Source organism: Dipodomys merriami, unplaced genomic scaffold (assembly GCF_024711535.1).
Source record: "Dipodomys merriami isolate MVZ:Mamm:240054 unplaced genomic scaffold, mDipMer1.0.p SCAF_194, whole genome shotgun sequence".
NCBI classification, from domain to species: domain Eukaryota; kingdom Metazoa; phylum Chordata; class Mammalia; order Rodentia; family Heteromyidae; genus Dipodomys; species Dipodomys merriami.
Genome location: NW_027203315.1, coordinates 591,748 through 611,031, shown reverse-complemented (window position 1 = coordinate 611,031; position 19,284 = coordinate 591,748). Strand labels below are relative to the sequence as shown.

General features: G+C 38.9%; 1 protein-coding gene across 1 annotated transcript; it reads left to right on the top strand.

Moving 5' to 3' along the window:
- Nucleotides 1-9,389: 9,389 nt before the first annotated feature.
- On the top strand, nucleotides 9,390-10,466 carry LOC138831370 (zinc finger protein ZFP2-like). The gene has a single exon (XM_070028485.1). It carries the CDS (start codon nucleotides 9,390-9,392, stop codon nucleotides 10,464-10,466), a length of 1,077 nt encoding a protein of 358 aa, XP_069884586.1.
- The last annotated feature ends 8,818 nt before the right edge of the window (nucleotides 10,467-19,284 follow it).

Below are 19,284 nucleotides of genomic sequence, written 5' to 3'. Positions count from 1 at the left end.
ATGCACACACTGGACAGGTATAGAAAGGGTCTATAGCTAATGTTGTTGCTGAAATAAAGAGAGATTCATCATTGGCCTTGTCTCTGTCTCTTCCATTATCATCCCCTTGTTCTTCTCAGCACTGCTGGTGTTGTGGCTGGCCCCCAGCAGTGGTAGTATGCTTACCTAGCATGCATGAAGCCCTGGTTCAAGTCCTCAGTACCACATACAGAGAAAAAGCAGAATGTGGAAATGTGGCTCATGTATTAGGGTGCTAGTCTTGAGCAAAAGTTCAGTGACAGTGTCCATGCACTGAGTTCAAGCCCCAGGGTTGGGACATAAAACACAAGAAATGTAAGCTGAGTGATGGTCCCTCATGTCTGTAATCCTGGCTTTTTAATAGGCTGAAACTGATGATCCCGGTTCAAAGTCAGACTGGCCAGCAACATGTGTGAGACACTTATCTCCAGTGACCACTAAAAATCCAGAAATATGTTGTGGCTCACATGGTAGAGCACTTGAGCTCAGTGATGGTTCCCAGGCTCAGAGTACAAGTGCCATGACTGAACAAGAAACAAAAAAAGGATAAAATTATAAATAAATGCATCAGAAATATAGGCCCTGAAAAATGAAAACTACACTTCACAGGTAGTCTTGGATGCACTCCAGTGTTTCCTGATCCTTTTCTCCTTGCCTCTTAAGAATTTACTTTTACAGAATGAAATTAGGTTTTCTTTATATTATTAGAGGTTCTTTTAAGTTGAAGTCTATAATCCAAATATGCCTTTGATTCCCATTTTCATGAGGAATAGTTCAGCTCCACAAAATGGACATGCAAATCCCATACGCTGGAGAAATAAAATCAGGTAAGAAAGTTTCCAATCCAATCCATCCCAATTATGTTGTATGTAAAGGATCACCAAAAATCACAATAAATTTTAGGAGATAAGTATAGGATCTCTGATTATGAGAGAGAGAGGGAGACTGTTGCAGACCCTGGGGTGCCTGCAGGAACAGGCCAAATGTGAGCAAAGGCTTCAGGGCCATTGACTCCCACCTTCAGTACTGCAAGTCCTTGCCCTTTATGGTTTGAGGAAGTGTTTGTTCTAGCTGATTGGCCTGGGGCTTTAAGTGAAGGGGGGCTTTGGTGGAAAACATAGATTGAAATAGAATGAGGAAAGAAGTGTGTTGTTTGCACATTTTGGCAGAGTGGGCTAAGACCAATATTACATAAGCATTTGAGAGACATAGCAGAATTGTGCCATCAGCCATCGCTCTGTGTCCTTAATTATCATCCCATTGGCCCACAGAAGTCTTGCTTGTGCTCTGATGAGACTGTGGCAGGAGACAAAAGATTTATTCCACAGTTTAAGGGATAAGGTCTGAGAAAACAAGTCTGAGGTCCCTTAGATATGTAGCCTAAAGCTACTGAGAGGAACTTTTAGTTTCAGAGAGGAGGTAAGAATATTAAAGAGATTTTCCCATGCAAAAATGAAAAGACAAAATCAGACTGGTTTGCAAGTGATTAAGCTTCACATCAACATAGACCTACCCTAAACTTCACTCTTCTACACACCTTCATTCATTCTGACCCCCAAATCACTCTCTTTGTAGAAAATCAGGGTAATTTGCCATGTACTTCAGAATCCCTGTGAGGAAACTTTTCACTACTTACCTGAAGAAATTATTAAAGGACATGCAAAAAGAGTACAGCAAATGCTCACAGATAGTGCACAAGCTCTGAGTTCAAGCCACTGGTCCAATAGCAAAAACAAAAATCATAACACCCTTAAATGAAAAGCAAACTTCAGAAACAACCTAAAACTCCTTTTGATTTAGTAGATAGAATTGGGGATTTTCTGGAAAATTAATTGTTAGATTTTTGGGAAATCCAAATCAATACAAGGATTATGGTGCATATCCATGGAACAATCTTTCTATTCTATGCCCTTGTGCACATTACAGCAACAGGAAATGACCTGGTATAAGTTCAGTGTCTGTGAGTACCTTTGTAAGATGAGAGGGGAGGTATTCAACAATTTAAGGCAAAACAGAGATATAATTTACATTCAGCAGAACACAGGAATGGAACAAAAAGAAATGTATGAGCAACAGAGTCACATGTACTCAAATTCATTATTAGAACAAAGAACCAAACAGTCAATGCATCCACTTGTCCCCATATATTTACATTTTGTGGCTGGTTTCAGGGAGGAAGTAGTGTTTTTGAAGTAAAATTCAGTTTAGCTCCCCCAGCAGGAAGAGAAAAGTCCCAATGCATCCAAGCACTCTTGTGACCAAGGTGGTGTCAAGCATTGTGGGAATTGTAGTCTCCAAGAAGGACATTTTCTTTGAAAGTCCTGGGTTTTTGTTTTCTGGAGGGCGGAGGTGGAGCAGAAGATCCTTTTGCACATGCGTCTCCACGCCCACCACGGGCATTTAAAATAGGTGTTTTCTGGATTCTTTCCCTTTAACTTGCTGCTGGAAGTGCCCTGAAGTAAAGTTTGGAATTTCATAGGTGGCAGCCACAAAGCCAGCGCCCAGCTCTGTGAGGTGGAGCTCGGGAGCTGTAACTTGAAGGAATCTCAGGCTTTGGAACTGATGTTAGGTAGGAACTGTGCGATTGCTGAGGGAGTCTCCCCTCCACGTATTTCTTTTCCTTTTTCTGTTTCTGTTTGGTCGTTGGTGGGGCTTAAACTCTGGGCCTGCAAGCACCATTCTTGAGGGAAAAAGCAGAAAAGCATGGGAGGGGAAGATGTTGCTAGCTTCCTTTGCCTTATGCAAAAATTGTTGCTACTTCCCTGAGCACCAGATTTACGTGGTGCTCTTTCCTACACCACTCTCAATCACTTTGTGTTGTTGCAAGATTTAAACTAATTTGTAGGAGTGGTGATGAGCTGGATTGAAGAGTAAGCCAGAGCATAGTCGTGAGAGGGTACCTGAGTCTGTGGTTTGGGATGGTGGGGTGATTGTTATGATTGAATGTATCTATTCATGTAGTAATCCCTAATCCTCTTCTTGCTAATTTATTAATCCTATTAACACTGCGATTTTTAGTATGTAATCATGCAAACTTACATTAAATGTGCCATCTATGGATTTGCTAATGCTAGCTCTAATGGGTTGGTTGCGCCTGGTAGTACAGAAAGTATTGGTCTGGGACATATGGCCTAAAAAGAAAATTCACAGAAGAAAACTTGAGGTAATATGTTTTACTCAAGGTTGTATGCTTTGTAGGTGTTACTTATCTTCAGGTGTGTCTCGCCTATATCGATTATTTTATGTTGTATCTTTAGGATGGCCAAGGTTCTTCGCATGACTGTTTAGGGAAATGAACATTAGGGAATTCTCAAACCTGGGTTTACCTCATCTTTACTCATGTCCCTTTGGCCAAAGCATTTTAAATGGCAACTTGCTAATCATTGCATATGTGTGCAATGGGTAGAGTGAAATGTGCCATTTGACACCCATTATTGAAATAGTAGAACATAAGAAATATATTCTATTTACATTTTTCTCTCTAACTTTGGGTGAAAATTACTGAGTTACATCATACATGCTCTCCATGGTGTTTAAATATGTAAATTAATGAGGTAGAACACAAAATCCAATGGATTCCTAGGAAACTTTTTCATTAAAAAAGCAGTTCATGGGCTGGAAAGGTGGCTCAGTGGTAGAGTGCTTGCCTTGCAAGCATGAGGCCCTGGGTTCGATTCCTCAGTACTACATAAGCAGAAAATGCTGGAAGTGGTGCTATAGCTCAAGTGGCATAGCACTAGCCTTGAGCTGAAGAGCTGAGGGACAGCGCCCAGGCCCAGAATTCAGGCACCATGACTGGCAAAAAAGGAAAAAAAAGAGCAGTTCATACATCCCAAAGTATATTCAGTAATAACTACTTTTTGTGGAAATATGATATGTTTTTGCTTTCAATTATTCAATAATTTCAGTGGGAATATTGATTTTTTTGAATTTAATATGTACATAAACATGGAAATTAGTTGGTTTGATAATATCTATCTATTAGGAAATGGACTAGATTTGTGTTTATTGGACACTTTAATGCTCTGCCTGAGACATTACAAATTCTTCACTTATAAGAAGGCTTTACGTTTTCAAAACAAAAAATAAATAAAAATTTAAAAAAAAGAGAAGGCTTTATGGTTTTCCCGCCCATGTATCATGTTTGCAAGAGGAAATTCTGGGCCCAAAATCTCACAGATTCATTTCTGAATGCGTCATTTTCCTTATATCCCAGCCATGCTTCCAGAATCTTCTGCTCATTGTCAGCAGCAAGACAGAATGAATGGATCACTGGTGAGTGGATTTTTTAATTTTTCATTTGTTTTCCATTCCATTATATGAACCTAAAGATGTCCAAGTATTAAAAACAATACCAAACACACAGATTCAGCCTCAGGAACTTATTCATAGATCAGATAAAGAAGGCTTGTAAATTAGCAGATAAAGATTACTTGTAGGTTTAGCAGATTAAATGGTTATATTCTTTCTAAGTTGAATTTAGATTGGCTTCAGAATGTCTAGGTTTCTTCTTGTCATAACATGTAGTCATACCTGTTATGTGATGTAATGACACCGAGCAGGTTACATCTCATGGAAGGTGAAGGATAGATTGCAACAAGCTCTCATCCTCATGAGTAACAATATACTATTTCAATGTAATTTTCCTGGAATTGCTGAAATAGTGTGGTCATACACACCTTCATGTGTTCTTAAGGAATGATTAACCTATATGTACTTAAATTACTCTCCATATATACCTCTTGGACTACTTCATGGTCTTGGTCTTACTTGAAGCTGAGGCTATATTTGTTGCTAAAGTTTATGGTCTTTTTACAAAATCTTGTTTGTTTTCTAAAGTATTCTCTCAAGATTTCTTTCCTCAATCTCTCTCTACTTTTGATTTTCTACACACTTGTGTTGGTTATTTTTCTGTTTTTCTCTCCTTGAATCTATCTTTGAATCATTTTTTTCTTACTTTTCTCATTCTCTCTTTCCTCCATATGTCCCTCAGTTTTTTCTTTTCTTCAATGATCTATCTGGGAACTAGTTTTTCTTAGTGATTAGCTTTACTTTGCTGACATGGCTCTTAGGATTGAAATTTTTCTCACCCACTGTATAGGAAAATTGTTTCCTAGAGAGTTGTACAGGATTCCAGAAACAAAGAAAAGTAGAGAAACACAAAAACATAAACAGATAGACTTAGGGGAAACAGGGTTCCAAAGGCTCTCTGGCACTTGGTCCCTGGGTGCCAGCAAGCATGAATAGTTCCTTGAGTGCACACAGGGAAGATTACCATTGATACTATGCAAAAATGAAGTATCTATATTAATAGTACAATCAGAGCCACAACAGGTTGTGAGGAAAATATGTTTCCTTATTCTCCTGAGACAGAAGGCTGTCACCCAGAGAAAATGCAGACATGGAGTTCACCTTACCTAGCCTTCAAGGTCAACAGCACCTCAGTTTCAGATGCTATCTTTCCAATAGTAAGGAAAAGGCCTGCACTCCAGTCTCTTAACCCTCTCCAGAATTCTCTTTTAAGCCTTCTGCAGCCAGCTGTCAGTTATCTCATTGCTGTCAGGCTGGAATTCCAACCTCTCAAACCTTTTCCCCTTCAGCTCAACTTCAGAGTTCCCTACAGAAAAGTACTTCCTTCTACCAATTCATACACTACAAGAAAATCTGTTTTCTCCTGCTTTTGTGTTGGTCTAACTTCATTTGATATGGTATTCAGTTTTGTTTTTCCAACCCACTACTGTTGAATATTTTAATTCACTGCCAGTATAAGATTGGAACTGGTGTTGAAAAAAAATTAATACCGTGACGAGATGTTCTCTATTAGAAATATCACTTGTTGCAAAATCTCACAGATGTTTGCTCACTAATTGATTTTGATCTCTGAGGTATTTCACTATTAACTAAGACAAGTAAAAATATATATTTAGAGAGCTACTGGAGAAAGGATTCAGGAATATGTGATGCATTTGAGCATTTGGTCATATTTACCATTTTTGTCCTCTTTAGTGTTCCTTGACCCTCTCGATATTTGCCTTCACTTTCCATGAAGGCCTATTAAAATGAAAACCTTGTCCAGGAACATTTTTTTCTCTCACCTATATTTTGTATTGTAGAATGTAGGCAAAGTTTACAAAATTTCATGGAAGCAGTTCTTTTTTACATAGGAAGGAAATATCAGGGTATCTATGGCCACATTTCAATATTTAGTATTTAAACCAAACATGGTAAACCACAGATATTTTTATGTGGATACTCAATTATATCTTATAAGAGCCTAATCAATCATTAGTTACTTTCTGGAGTACTGTTACTGTTTTTTGAACATCGATGTGGACACTGCTTTTCATAGATCTACCATTGTCCTATGTTCTGTATTCCATGTGATATCCTGAATGTGTGCTGCTTGCTTTCTGAGTACTTGTTAATAGGAGGTCTAAATAGGATTTATTGTGAAGCAGTATGTGTAAATGAAGGAAAAATATTACTTTAATTCATTTTTACCCTGGTATGTACTGAAATTTTATCAAAAATGATAATACAATTTTTAGACACCTCCTTAGACTTAATGTTATCATGCCTGATTATTGCCTCCTTAGAGTTTTTATCTTGTCTCCATTGCTAGCAGCAGAAATGTGTTTGCAAGCATTATGGAAACTAACTTTTTATTGGTCTTGGGGCTTGAATTCTGGGACTGGCTGTTTTCCCTCAGCTCTTCTGGTTAAGGTGAGTGCTACCACTTGAGTGACAGTGCTACTTTCATTTTCTGGTGGTTTATTGGAGATAAGTGTCTCATGGACTTTCCTGCCTGGGCTGGCCTTGAACCTTGATCCTCAGACCTCAGCCTCCTGAATAGCTAGGATTACAGGCATAATCCACCAGCGCCCTGCAAATCTGTGTATTTTAATGACCAGGTTTATGTATTGCCAAATATTTCTAATTTGCTATTTAATTTTACCAGTGATTAGTTAACAAAGCTAGCTGCAAACATTTTATGTAAGACCAAAGCATACCTGCAACATCATGAAATTCCAGGTTGGAATTCTCACAACCCAGGTCTAATTTCTTGATGGAAATGTGCCATTACAGAAGCTGATGTCATTTGATGATGTGGCTGTGAACTTCACCTGGAAGGAGTGGCAGGATCTGGATCCTGGTCAAAGGACCCTTCATAGAGATGTAATGCTGGAGACCTACAGCAACCTCATGTCCTTGGGTGAGCAAAGGTTATTTTCACTTGGAAGATCAAGTGTTTTTATTTTAGTAGACATTAGACTATTTATGTTATTTAGGGAGAAGATTCCAGTCCATTCCCAGGTAAGAAACTGCTAGTATAAAATCTAGTCAAATTTGAGTCTGAGAGCATGGTCTTGTTTGTCTTTCACACTAGTGCTTGACCCACAATTCTATTTTGGCTTTTGTTTTGGGGTATATTCTGTGTTTCCGGGCTCAGGTTGCTTTCAAGCCAGCCTCTTCTGATCTCACTTCCTAAATGTATGATTACAGGTGTAAGCCTTTGGACCATTACATTTTCTGGAAAAAAAAAAAAAAAAAAAAAAAGGCTTCCAGGCCATGGGAAGTGTCATTTTTTTCTAAGGGAAACTTCAACTTCATTATATGTAACACAAGAGCTAATTTTTTTCTCATTCTTTAAGAAGGCAAATCAGTAGTTGGACAAAAGTTCTAAGCTATGATCCACTAATAGGAGACTGACTTCCCAGACTTGGGTAATTATTATAGGTGGATCTAAAGTCTACAATAGAACATACATTACTACTGACAGTATGCTCTAGAAATCAGTAGGTGAAAGTGTGTATTTCTAAGCCAAACCTGATACAGGGTTTAATGCTTCCAGAATCCTAGATACTCCGGAGGCTGACATCTAAAGGTTTCAGTTTGAAACCAGCAGCTGGAGAAAAATGACCATGAGACTCTTATCTCCAATTAACCATTCAAAAACTAGAAATGTAGCCAAGACTCAAACTAGTAGAATGCTAGCTTTTAGCGAAAGAGCTGAGTTCAATCCACACAGTTGGCAAAATAAACCCAAAGCTGGATGCTACTCCACCATGGAGCTGTTAAGAATTGAGAAACCATGGACTGGGAAGGTGGCTCAGTGGCAGAGGAATTGCCTTCCATGCATGAGGCCCTGTGTTCGATTCCTCAGCAACACATAAGCAGGGGAAAAAAAGCTGGAGTTGGTGAAGTGGCTCATGTGATACAATTCTAGCCTTGAGCTGAAGATCTGCCCGACAGTGCCCAGGCCCAGAGTTCAGGCCCCACTACTGGACCCCCACACCCTAAAAAACAGTTGAGAACCCAGATTTAGGAGCAACCTTGTGGACAGGATGTCTGTGACCTTACATTAATGATGACCCAGCACGAGCAATAATTCTCCACTATTTCTTAACCATAGGGCACTGTGTTCCTAAACCTAAATTGATCATGATGCTGGAGCAAGGTGCAGATCCATTTATAAGAGAAGTCTCAGGCAAGAATTTTACAGGTGAGTTAAAGCATCTTGAATGGTGATGATGGGTCCTGAGCCCAGTTGGTCTGTTTATCTTGAGCTGTACAGAGCGATAGTATTCCTAGTGCCCCTGAGTATAGTATGGCAGAGAACTAGGTGATCCTTTGTCTCAAGGAATTGTCAATCCAAAATTCACATGGAGGCAAATTGCATTAAATATGTTAGCAATTCTCTTTGTCTGTAGGAAGTCATTTTTTAAGAGAAAAAGACAATAAGAAATGTACAAAAGGAGATCTCATTTTCTTCTAAACTAGTATTATGCAGGTAGGAGGAAAATAGGAGAACGGTAGTGCTGCTATTCTCTGATCAGAACAATATCTTATGAATTGTGCTGGGCATAGAGAGACATTCAGAATGGAACCATTAAGAGTATGTTGATGAATAATTTCAGTAAATATTTCTTAGAAATAAATAGAAAAATCTGAATTAGAGAAAAACATTATTTTCCATTGTAAAATGTCAGTACTACATTCATAGTTAGGACATTGCAGAGAAAAGTTTATATTCTGCATCAAACAATGCTTTGATATTTGAAAATCTTGTAACAGTTAAAATGTGAGAAATTACCTTTACAGTAATGAATTTATGGATCTCATTTATGTCTTTGTCTATTTTTCTATTATGCATTTTAGATGTCCAAGAAATGGAGGATGTGATTAGCACCTGTCAGGAAAATCACAATAAATATCTCTCTGAAGTAGCAGTGATGAATAGTAACCCAGGGAAGGAAAAAGTGAGACTTATAAGAAGTTTTAATTTGAGCTCAAAACAGAAGTAAGAACTGATTAAGAATAATGGGAACTCCTTAGGAATGAGGACAGAAAAGGTCACTGGGTGTCAGAACATGACTGTTTTCATTGAGCCTGGTAAGATATGTGCTGTATGTAGTCCTCATGTGTCTTCTGTAGTTGAAGAATATAAACAATGTAAAAGGTCTTTCACTGAGAAGACACACCCTTTTGTCCCTCAGAGAACACACACAGGAGAGAAAGCATATGAAAGTAAAATGTGTGGAAAGATTTTCACTAGTAAGGCATACCTTACTGTCCACCAGAGAAAACACACAAATGAGAAACCTTTGGAATGTAATATGTGTGAAATGTCTTTTACATCGAAGTCAAACCTTACTGTCCACCAGAGAAAACACACAGGAAAGAAACCTTATGAATGTAACATTTGTGGAAAGTCTTTTACCTGGAAGTCAAACCTCACTGTCCACCAGAGAACACACACAGGAGAGAAACCTTATGAATGTAACATGTGTGGTAAGTCTTTCACCCAGAAATCAAAGCTTATTGTCCACCAGAGAACACACACAAAAGAGAAACCTTTCGAATGTAACATTTGTGGAAAGTCTTTCACCTGCAAGACATATCTTACTGACCACCAGAGAATACACACAGGAGAGAAACCTTATGAATGTAATATGTGTGGAAAATCTTTCACCCAGAAGTCACCTCTCACTGTCCATCAGAGAATACACACAGGAAAGAAACCTTATGAATGTAATGTTTGTGGAAAGTCTTTCACCCACAAGTCAACTCTCACTGTCCATCAGAGAAGACACACTGGAAAAAAACCTTATGAATGTAACTTTTGTGGAAAGTCTTTCACCCAGAAGTCAACTCTCACTATCCACCATAGAAGACACACAGGCGAGAAACCTTTTGAATGTAACATGTGTGAAATGTCTTTTACCTTGAAGGCATACCTTACTGTCCACCAGAGAAGACACACAGGTGAGAAACCTTTTGAATGTAACATGTGTGGAAAGTCTTTCACCAAGAAGTCACAACTTACTGTCCACCAGAGAACACACACAGGAGAGAAACCTTATGAATGTAACATGTATGGAAAGTCTCTCACCAAGAAGTCATACCTTACTGTCCATCAGAAAACACACAGGAAAGAAACCTTATGAATGTCATATGTGTGGAACGTATTTCACCCAAGATCTACACATTACTGTCAATCAGAGACCACACACAAGAGAGAAATTTTATGAATGTAAGCTATGTGGAAAGTCTTTCACCCAGAACATACACCTATCTGTCCATCAGAAAAAAACCCATCAGAGAGAAATGTTATGTATGTAGCAGGCATGGAAATTCTTTCACCTGGAAGGTACAACTTAACATCCATCACAGAACACAAGGAGAGAAACCTTATGAATGCAACCAGTGTGGAAAGACCTGGAGGTCACAGCTTAACACACATAAGTTCTTTCACACAAACGAAATAACTTAGGATTGTACCAAATGGGAAAGGCTTTGATCTGTAAGAAAATTGAAATTGCAATACAGAACCAATACAGGATAGAGACCTTATGATATAGCAGATGTGGAGTCCTCCAACTACAAGACACAGCTCAGGGTTCATCACAGAACACACAAAACACAGACACACAGACACACACACACCCTCACACACAAAGAGGAGAGAAATCCTATGTAGGAAAAATAAATGGAAAGGTTTTCAAGAAAAAGTCCTAACTCAGTTTGCATCACAGAACTGACACAGGCGAGAAAATACAAATGTAACAATTGTGGAAAGTCCTTTACCAAGTATTCAGGGATCCAAGTTCATAGGATACACACAGCGGAATAATCTTAAAACTATTACAAATGTGAATAAAGGAAACCATGGGACCTATTATTTGCAATATCAAGTATATGTATGAGTGAAGTAGAAAAGGTCAGATAATGTGATGTTGGGAAAATGAACCCCTAGATATGTATTTGTTTTTTTCTTTCATGCATTTCTTTCTAACGGATTTATAAGATTATTTCTTTGTTGCTTTGTATTTCCCTCTCCCACAGTATAATCCCTGATATTGGTATAATTTGTAGAGGAGAAGGGGAAAAACAAGTCGTTTAAGGTTACAGGTGGACCCGTTGCAACAATGAGAAGTACAAGTTGTCATGTGGAAAATGAACTTCACAACTTTGGTGGGGGTGGGGGGAAATATAGGGTGGGGAGGTGGAAGGAGGCTGGGAAGGGATGTGAAGGGTAAACAAAGGAGGAGGCTGCAATGCTTGATAAGAAATGTACTCATTATCTTGCCCAGGTAATTGTAACCCGTCTGTACAGTATGTTCACAAACAAATAAAATAAAATAAAATAAAAAATACTCCAAATGTGGAAATTCTTTGATCAGAAAGGAATAGCTCATGTTCATCAGACAACTGACTCAATAGGAGAAAAGAAAGTAGTGCATAGAACATACGTGAAATGACTTTCAATCAGAACTGAGTCCTCAACATATGTGAGAGCATACACGGGAAAGAAATTATGAGTATAGAAAACATTTTGCCAGAAGTCCCATCTGTACAGGTATCAGAGAGCTGGACACATGACAGAATCTCTGTAAATATAAGCATGAGAGGAAGTCTTTCAATCAGAAGCCAACCTTCAGCAAGTATTAGAACATTCACCCAGGAAAGAAACCCAATGTAGGAAAATCTCTGTCAGAAAACCTGTGTAAATTATACAGAGAAATCCTTCATGGCAGAGGTAAGCTAGGTAAGATGGGAAACCATGCTTCATTCTTCAGCTTTCTTTGAGCCAACATTTCTCATACTTCCATCGTATTGAGTGGGGATGGTGTCATTCAATATTATCCAAAGCATGTGGAAACAACCAGTCACAACAAGTAATTCAGAGATTGAAGTTATTAACTTGCGTCTTTTATACTAAGGAATGGTGTGTCAGGGTAATTTGATAAACTCTTCTTAGAAATATGAGGTTTGTACCTTTGGGACTGCATTCAGACCATCTGCAACATGGTTAGGGGAACAATAGTTGAGTGAAGACTTATGATAGGAGGCAAGAACATGAGAACAACTTTTTTTCTCTTGCTCCTTTAAATCCCCCTGTGTATGTGTGATCCATGCAATACAGTAGAAATGACTTACTTATTCCAGTTCAGTTTTTGAATGGAAGATCTAATGGAAGATATTAGTCCTTATTGCAGTACATACATAGTAGTAAAGTCTTTCTCAGAGGGGTAACAATGCTCGATAGGAAATGTATTCATGACCTAATTCATATAATAGTATAACCAATTCATACAGTATCTTTACAATAAAATATATATTCTAAAAAATATGGTGGATTAATAAAGACAAGAGTCTCAGGATTTTGTCTTGGGGGAAAACCTCAAAATGTCTTCAGTGCTTGCTCTTTTCTTTAATTAATCACTGGTGATGAACAACTTGTGATTGATTCACTCTGCACATTTAGTTGTTCTGCTGAGTGAGCTATAATAAAACACCAGTGTGAACGATGTGTCGTACCTGTGTTATCTCATAGAGGGCCAATGTAGATATGACATTAGGGGAAATAATCAAGCACACAAAGATATTGATTAATATCTCACAAAAATTGAAATTAACAAAGAGAATACTGTCTGCCACTTGAGCTACAGCATCACTTCTAGGCCCTGAGAGGAAGGAAAGAAGGAAGGAAGGAAGTGAGAAAGGGAAAGAGGAAGGGAAGGAATGAGGAAGAAGGAAGAAATGAACTATTCAAAAGAAGAATGTTTAATTTTTCGTGAATGTGAGAATTATTCTTTCAGAAGTGGGGCTCAAAAATGGCTTTTACAAAAAGCAAATTCTTGAACTGTTTACAAAATGATAAAGAGGATGCAACATTTTATAAATAGATTTAATAATTCAGTAATATTAAGTAAGGAGGTCAGGTTTGGCTGGTGCCCTATTGGGCACATGGTGGATGGTGGGGTCTGGCATCTTGTCTTCATGCAGGGTGAAGGAAATCCCCATCCATCACTTACCTCCCAACTGATGGGTGTGGCTGGATCCCTGGAATCAGGCATGGGCATTTGGCTGATATGTTATTCAATCTGTTATTTCAGTTCCTGGGACTGGGAATTTCCTGTAGACCTGCCTCCTGCTTAGGCCCTATTTAGGCTGCACCAGCAGTGGCACCAGACACCATGCCATATATTTCTGTGATCATGTCCTGTGTCCTGTCTCCTGGCTTGTCTCTGGTCATCATAGTGTCCCAATTCAGGACTCTCTTGCTGCTGATTGATTTCTTGGTGTTATTTATATTTTTTTTTTCCTTTCTGTCCTTTTTCCAAGTTGTCTAAGTGTATTTGTAGACTGCAAGTCTTTGTTACAACAGGCTGCTTGCAGACTGCTAGCTGTGTAATAGACTCCAGTATTCCATCTTCCTAAATGTGGCATTCTACAAATATACTGTCTTCTTTTACAGAAACAGAAAGTTTGACCTAAATTTCGAATTTGTAGAGCCAAGTTAGATGCCCCAGTATAGTTATGTAATTAAAGATATCCTGGAGGCATTTAGAAAAAAATGTCTGTTACATCAGAAAGTACTTAATAAACCAAGACCAAGACTCCAGATCCTATATAAGCCAGTCATTGTACATATGTCCAGAGCTGTTTGGTTACATGAAGAGCTCTACTTTCACACTTTCATGAAGAAATGTTTTTGTGCCAATATGAGGTGTTCAACTCAGGAAATGTGTTGAAGCCAACCAGAGCTGGCTTCAAAGGAGATTCTCTCATCTTGGCCTCCATAAAAGCTAGGAATCAAAGCATGAGCCCTGTGGGCTGTTCTGAAGAAATCTCTCTCTGGGAACAGGAGGTTTCCTGCAGTGCTTCAGCTCAGGCTTCCTGTGGCTTCAAGAATTTCAGTATTTATTTCAATTGTTCAAAAATAATAACTCTTCTTTACAGTATTTTCACAATAAAAAAAGGAATCCTTAAATCCTGCCTATGATTCCATTTACAAGATAAGGACAGTGGAGTTCACATTGCAAGATTTAGCTAGTTGCTCGCTTAAACCCTTCCCTCACACTCTTCACACTTCTGCTTATCTACAGAGGCCTAGTAAAAAAAATAGTGGGATTGGGAGGCACCTTTGCCCTTGGCCTTCCTACTTGTACCACTCACACACACACACACACACACACACACACACACACACACACACACACACACACACTAACATCATCCTTTTGGAAATAGCTCTTTCTCCCATGATTACAAACTAGATGCTTTCTGAGAAGGATGGAAGGATGGCTCATAGACTAGAGTCTTACCTAGGCCTGTTATATAGATCAAATTATGAACCAAAGTACACTTTCATTCAAAGTAGGCCTGATGATAACATTTTATTAATGCTTTGATTATATTTGTTATTATCATTTGGCCAACACTTTGCTTGAACTCAGAATTTAAGGGACTTAATGCTCACTGAATTGGTAAAGTACCCTTTCCTTCTTTTAATGTAAGACTAGCAATTAAAAATGAGCAATTACACTCCATCATGCGTGAAATCTTAGCTACTCAGGAAGCTGAAATTAGAAAGTGTTTGTAGGCAATCCCGTGCAAAAGCTTCATGAATATGGTGTCTCAGCCAATGAAAGCATGGATCTGGTCATATGTGCCTATATTGTTTGCTACTTGTGATATGTAATTACAAAGTTAGTGTGTCAAAAGGCCCAGGCAAAGAAGCAAGACCCTAAGGTGAAAAATCAGTGATAAAAAAGGGCATCTGGCATAGAAGGTAAAGGAAGCCTCACAAATTTTTGCCGCTGAATTCAACCTGAGGACCAATAATATGATCTGTGCAAAGTGATTGCAAAAGGACCTTTGCATATGTCTATATGATGTTATAAATTTTTTATCCTATTCTGTGGAAACCATGATTCCTACTTGGATCAAGTAATTAAGATCTCCTGATCTAACAGGGTACTGGTGCTTTACATCAGAATTCTTACTTGCTTAAGAGTATGAGGTTTTAAGATCACAATTGAAATGCAAACTTGGTAGGAAATGCTGTGAGAGTGTTATGGCCAATTATCACCAAATTTCCCTCAAGTAGTGCTGTAAATCAAGTTGATAGACTCTAAACACTTTTGTTCCTTTATTACCAAAGCTAAGGGACAGTACCCAGACCCTGAGTAGAAAGCACTCCAAGGCCAGGGAAGATATTTTGTAAAATGGGTTCTTTGGCCCTCGTGCAGAAATGTTACCATTCTTGTATAAGCCTAAAGTCCTCCATAGGGTATAGTCATTGTCCTCAATTGAAGTTGATATTGAAATGTCTTATAAGCCAGGGTAATGATAGATTGTCACGAATAGTTTGGTATCTTTTGTCATGTGAACCCACATGCACATAACTTTATGTTTCTATCTAGTTCATAGATCCTTGCAAAGGTTCAAGTTACTCTGTAGGACAATGTGGTCCATGTCTGTAAAGTGAAGAAAGAGACCTTCAATGAGAGATCTCAACATATAATCTGTGAATAAAGGCTTCAGGGCCATTGACTCCCACCCTCAGGAATGCAAGTCCTTGTCCTTTCTTGGTTTGAGGAAGTCTGTGTTCTAGCTGTTTGGCCTGGGGCTTTAAGGGAAGGGAGGCTTTGGTGGAAATGATAGGTTGACTTAGAATAAGGAAAGAATGTGCTGTTTGCACTTTTGGAAATATAGCAGAATTGTGCCATCAGCCATCTCTCTGTCTCTTTAATTATCCTGCCTTTGGTGGCAGACTCTGGCTTGTGCTGTAAGGGGAATGTGGCAGGAGACATAAGATTTATTGCACAGCTTAATTGATAAGGTCTGAGAAGACAAGTCTGAGCTTCCCTAGGGATGTAACCAGAAGCTACTGAGAGGAACTTTTAGGATCAGAGAAGCAGTAAGAATTGTAAGAAGATTTGCACATGCAAAATGCAAAGACAAAAGCAGATTGGTTTGCAAGTGATTAAGCTTCACATCAACATAGACCTACCCTAAACTTCACTCCTCTACCCTAAAGCACTCTCTTTGTAGGAAAATGGAGGTAATGTGCCACGTTCTTAAGAAGCCCAGTGAGGAAACTTTTCACTAGTTACCTGAAGAGATTATTAAAGGACTTGCAAGAGAGCACAGCAAATGCTCACAGACAGTGCCCAAGCTCTGAGTTGAAGCCTCAGGACCAACAGCAAAAAGAAAAAATTGTAAAACCCTTAAATGAAAAGCAAACTTTAGAATTGGGGAGTTTCTGTAAAATTAATTGTTAGATTTTGCAAAACCCAAATCAACACAAGGATTATGGTGCATATCTACCTAACAATCTCACTATTTTATGCCATTGTTTATATTACAGCAATGGGAATGACCCAGGTATAAGTTTAGTGTCTGTGAGTACCTTTGTAAGATGAGAGGGGAGGTATTAAACAATTCAAGGCCAAACAGAGATATAATTTACATTCAGCAGAATGCAGGCATTGATCAAACAGAAAGGTATAAGCAAGCAGTCTCATAACCTCAATTTCATTATTAGAACTAAGAACCAAAAAGCCAATGCATCCAATTCTCCACATATATTTGCATTTTGTGGCTGGTCTTATTTCAGGAAGGAAATGGTGGTTGTCAAGAAGAAACTCAGCTTAGCTCCCACAGCAGGGAGAGACAAGTCCCAATGCATCCAAGCACACTTGGGACCAGGGGTGTAGCAGAGTGTGCTGAGCATTGTGGGAATTGTAGTCTCCATGGAGGACATGTCCTTTGAAAGTCCTGGGTTTTTTTCTTTTTTTGTAGGGTGGAGGTGTGGTCGAAGATCCTTTTGCGCGTGCAACTTCCTGATCACCATGGGTGTTTGAAGTCTACCTATTCCAGATTCTTTCGCTTTGCCTTGCTGCTGGAAGTACCCTGAAGTACAGTTTGGCCTTCCATTGGTGGGAGCCATGAGGGTGGAGCCAGGCTCTGTGCTTTGGATCTTTGGAGGTATAACTTGAAGGAATATCAGGCTTTGGAACTAATGTCAGGTAGGAACTGAGCAATTGCTGCAGGAGTCTACCCTCTATGGGTTTCTGTTTCTGTTTTTGTGGTCGGTTGTGGGTTTTGAACTCTGGGTCTGCAAGCACCATTCCTGAGCTCGTCAGCTCAGAGGAGAGCTTTACACTAGAGTCAAAGTGCCTACTTCCTCCTCCACACTCTTCTTCAGTCTGGGGTTGATAATTTGCTTGAGGTTCAGGAGTTTTTGCTGCCATTAGCCTCTGGACCTTCAGATGCAAGAAGCTGGTTCCTGAATGCCTGAGAGTAAGCTGGGTTAATCTCCAGATGAGGAGAGCCCAAGAGCTGTGCATTTTGTACTCCAAGACCAAGGGATTCAGATGTAAGAGGAGTACAGGAAGAATTCTAGTGAAATTGTGAGGTGTGTGCCTGCCTTGAGTCCTCTTGTATTGCAGTTGTATTTGGGGCTTCAGTGTTGTTTCTCCTAGAGATATTTTAATCTGTTTGGCTTGAGATTTTAATCTCCTACCTTGAGTTCACAAGCATTTGTACATGACCCTGTTTCTAGAGACAGTTGTACATGGGATATTGGAGTAGTGAGTGCTTGTCCTGTATTTTTAGGAATGAAGCCTAGCAATGTTTGAAGCAGACCACCCTATGAATAGGAATCTCCATCCTAAATGGACAGATCGTGTCAATTCTGAGAAGCCCTAATGGGAAGAAGCAGAAAAGCACAGGATGGGGAAGATGTTGCTAGCTTCCCTTGTCTTACGCAAAAATAGTTGCTACTTCCCTGAGCACAAGATTCTCGTGGTACTCTTTCCTACACCACTCTCAATCACTTTGTGCTGTTGCAAGTTTTAATCTAATATCTAGGAGTCCTGATGAGCTGGATTGAGGAATAAGCCAGAGCCAAGTTATGAGAGGGTACCTGAGGCTGTGGTTTGGGATGGTGGGGTATTTGTTATGACTGAACGTATCTATTTATGTACTAATCCCTAATCCTCTTCTCACTATTTTATTTAGCCTTTTACCACTATAATTTTTAGTATTTAAGCATTGAAACTTATCTTAAATATGCCATCTATGGATTGCTAATGCTAGCTGTAATCGGTTGGTTCCACCTGGTAGTTCAGAACTTGTTGATCAGGGACATTTGGCCTCATAAGAAAAATCTCAGAAGAAAACTTGAGGTAATATGTCTTACTCAAGGTTTTATGTGTCATTCCTATATTGAGTACTGTATGTTGTGTCTTTATTAAGCCCTGTATCTCCAGCAGGATGGCCAAGGTTCTTGCCATGACTCTTTAGGAACAGTGAGCATTAGAGACTTCTCAAACCTGGGTTTACATCATCTTTACTCATGTCCCTTTGGCCAAAGCATGTTAAATGGCAAATTGCAAGTCATTGCATAGGTGTGCAATGGGTACAGTCAAATGTGCCATTGGACAACCATTATTGAAATATTATAACAGAAGAAATATATTCTTATACATTTTCCTCTATAACTTTGGGTGAAAACTACTGAGTTACATCATACATGCTGTCCATGGTGTTTAAATATGTAAATGAATGAGGGAGAACACAAATTCCAATCAGTTCCTAGGATACCTTTGCATTAAAAGGAAGCAGTTCATACATCTCGAAGTATATTTCAGCAGAAACTACTTTTAGTGGAAATGTGATATGTTTTTGCTTTCAGTTTTTAAATATTTTCTGTGGGAACATTGATGTTTGCAAATTTAGTGTGTACATAAAGAAGAAATTAGTTGGTTTAGTAATATCTGCCTAACAGGAAATAGACTGGATTTGTGTTTATTGGAGACTTTAATGCCCTGCTTGAGATATTAAAGATTCCTCTCTTACAAGAAGGCTTTATGATTTTCCAGCACATGTCTCATGTTTGCAAGAGGAAATTCTGGGCCCAAAATCTCACAGATTCATTTCTGAATGCGTCATTTCCCTTCTATCCCAGCC

Excerpts from the sequence above, each read along its gene's own strand:
- LOC138831370 (XM_070028485.1), top strand. The coding sequence starts at position 9,390 with ATGACTGTTTTCATTGAGCCTGGTAAGATATGTGCTGTATGTAGTCCT.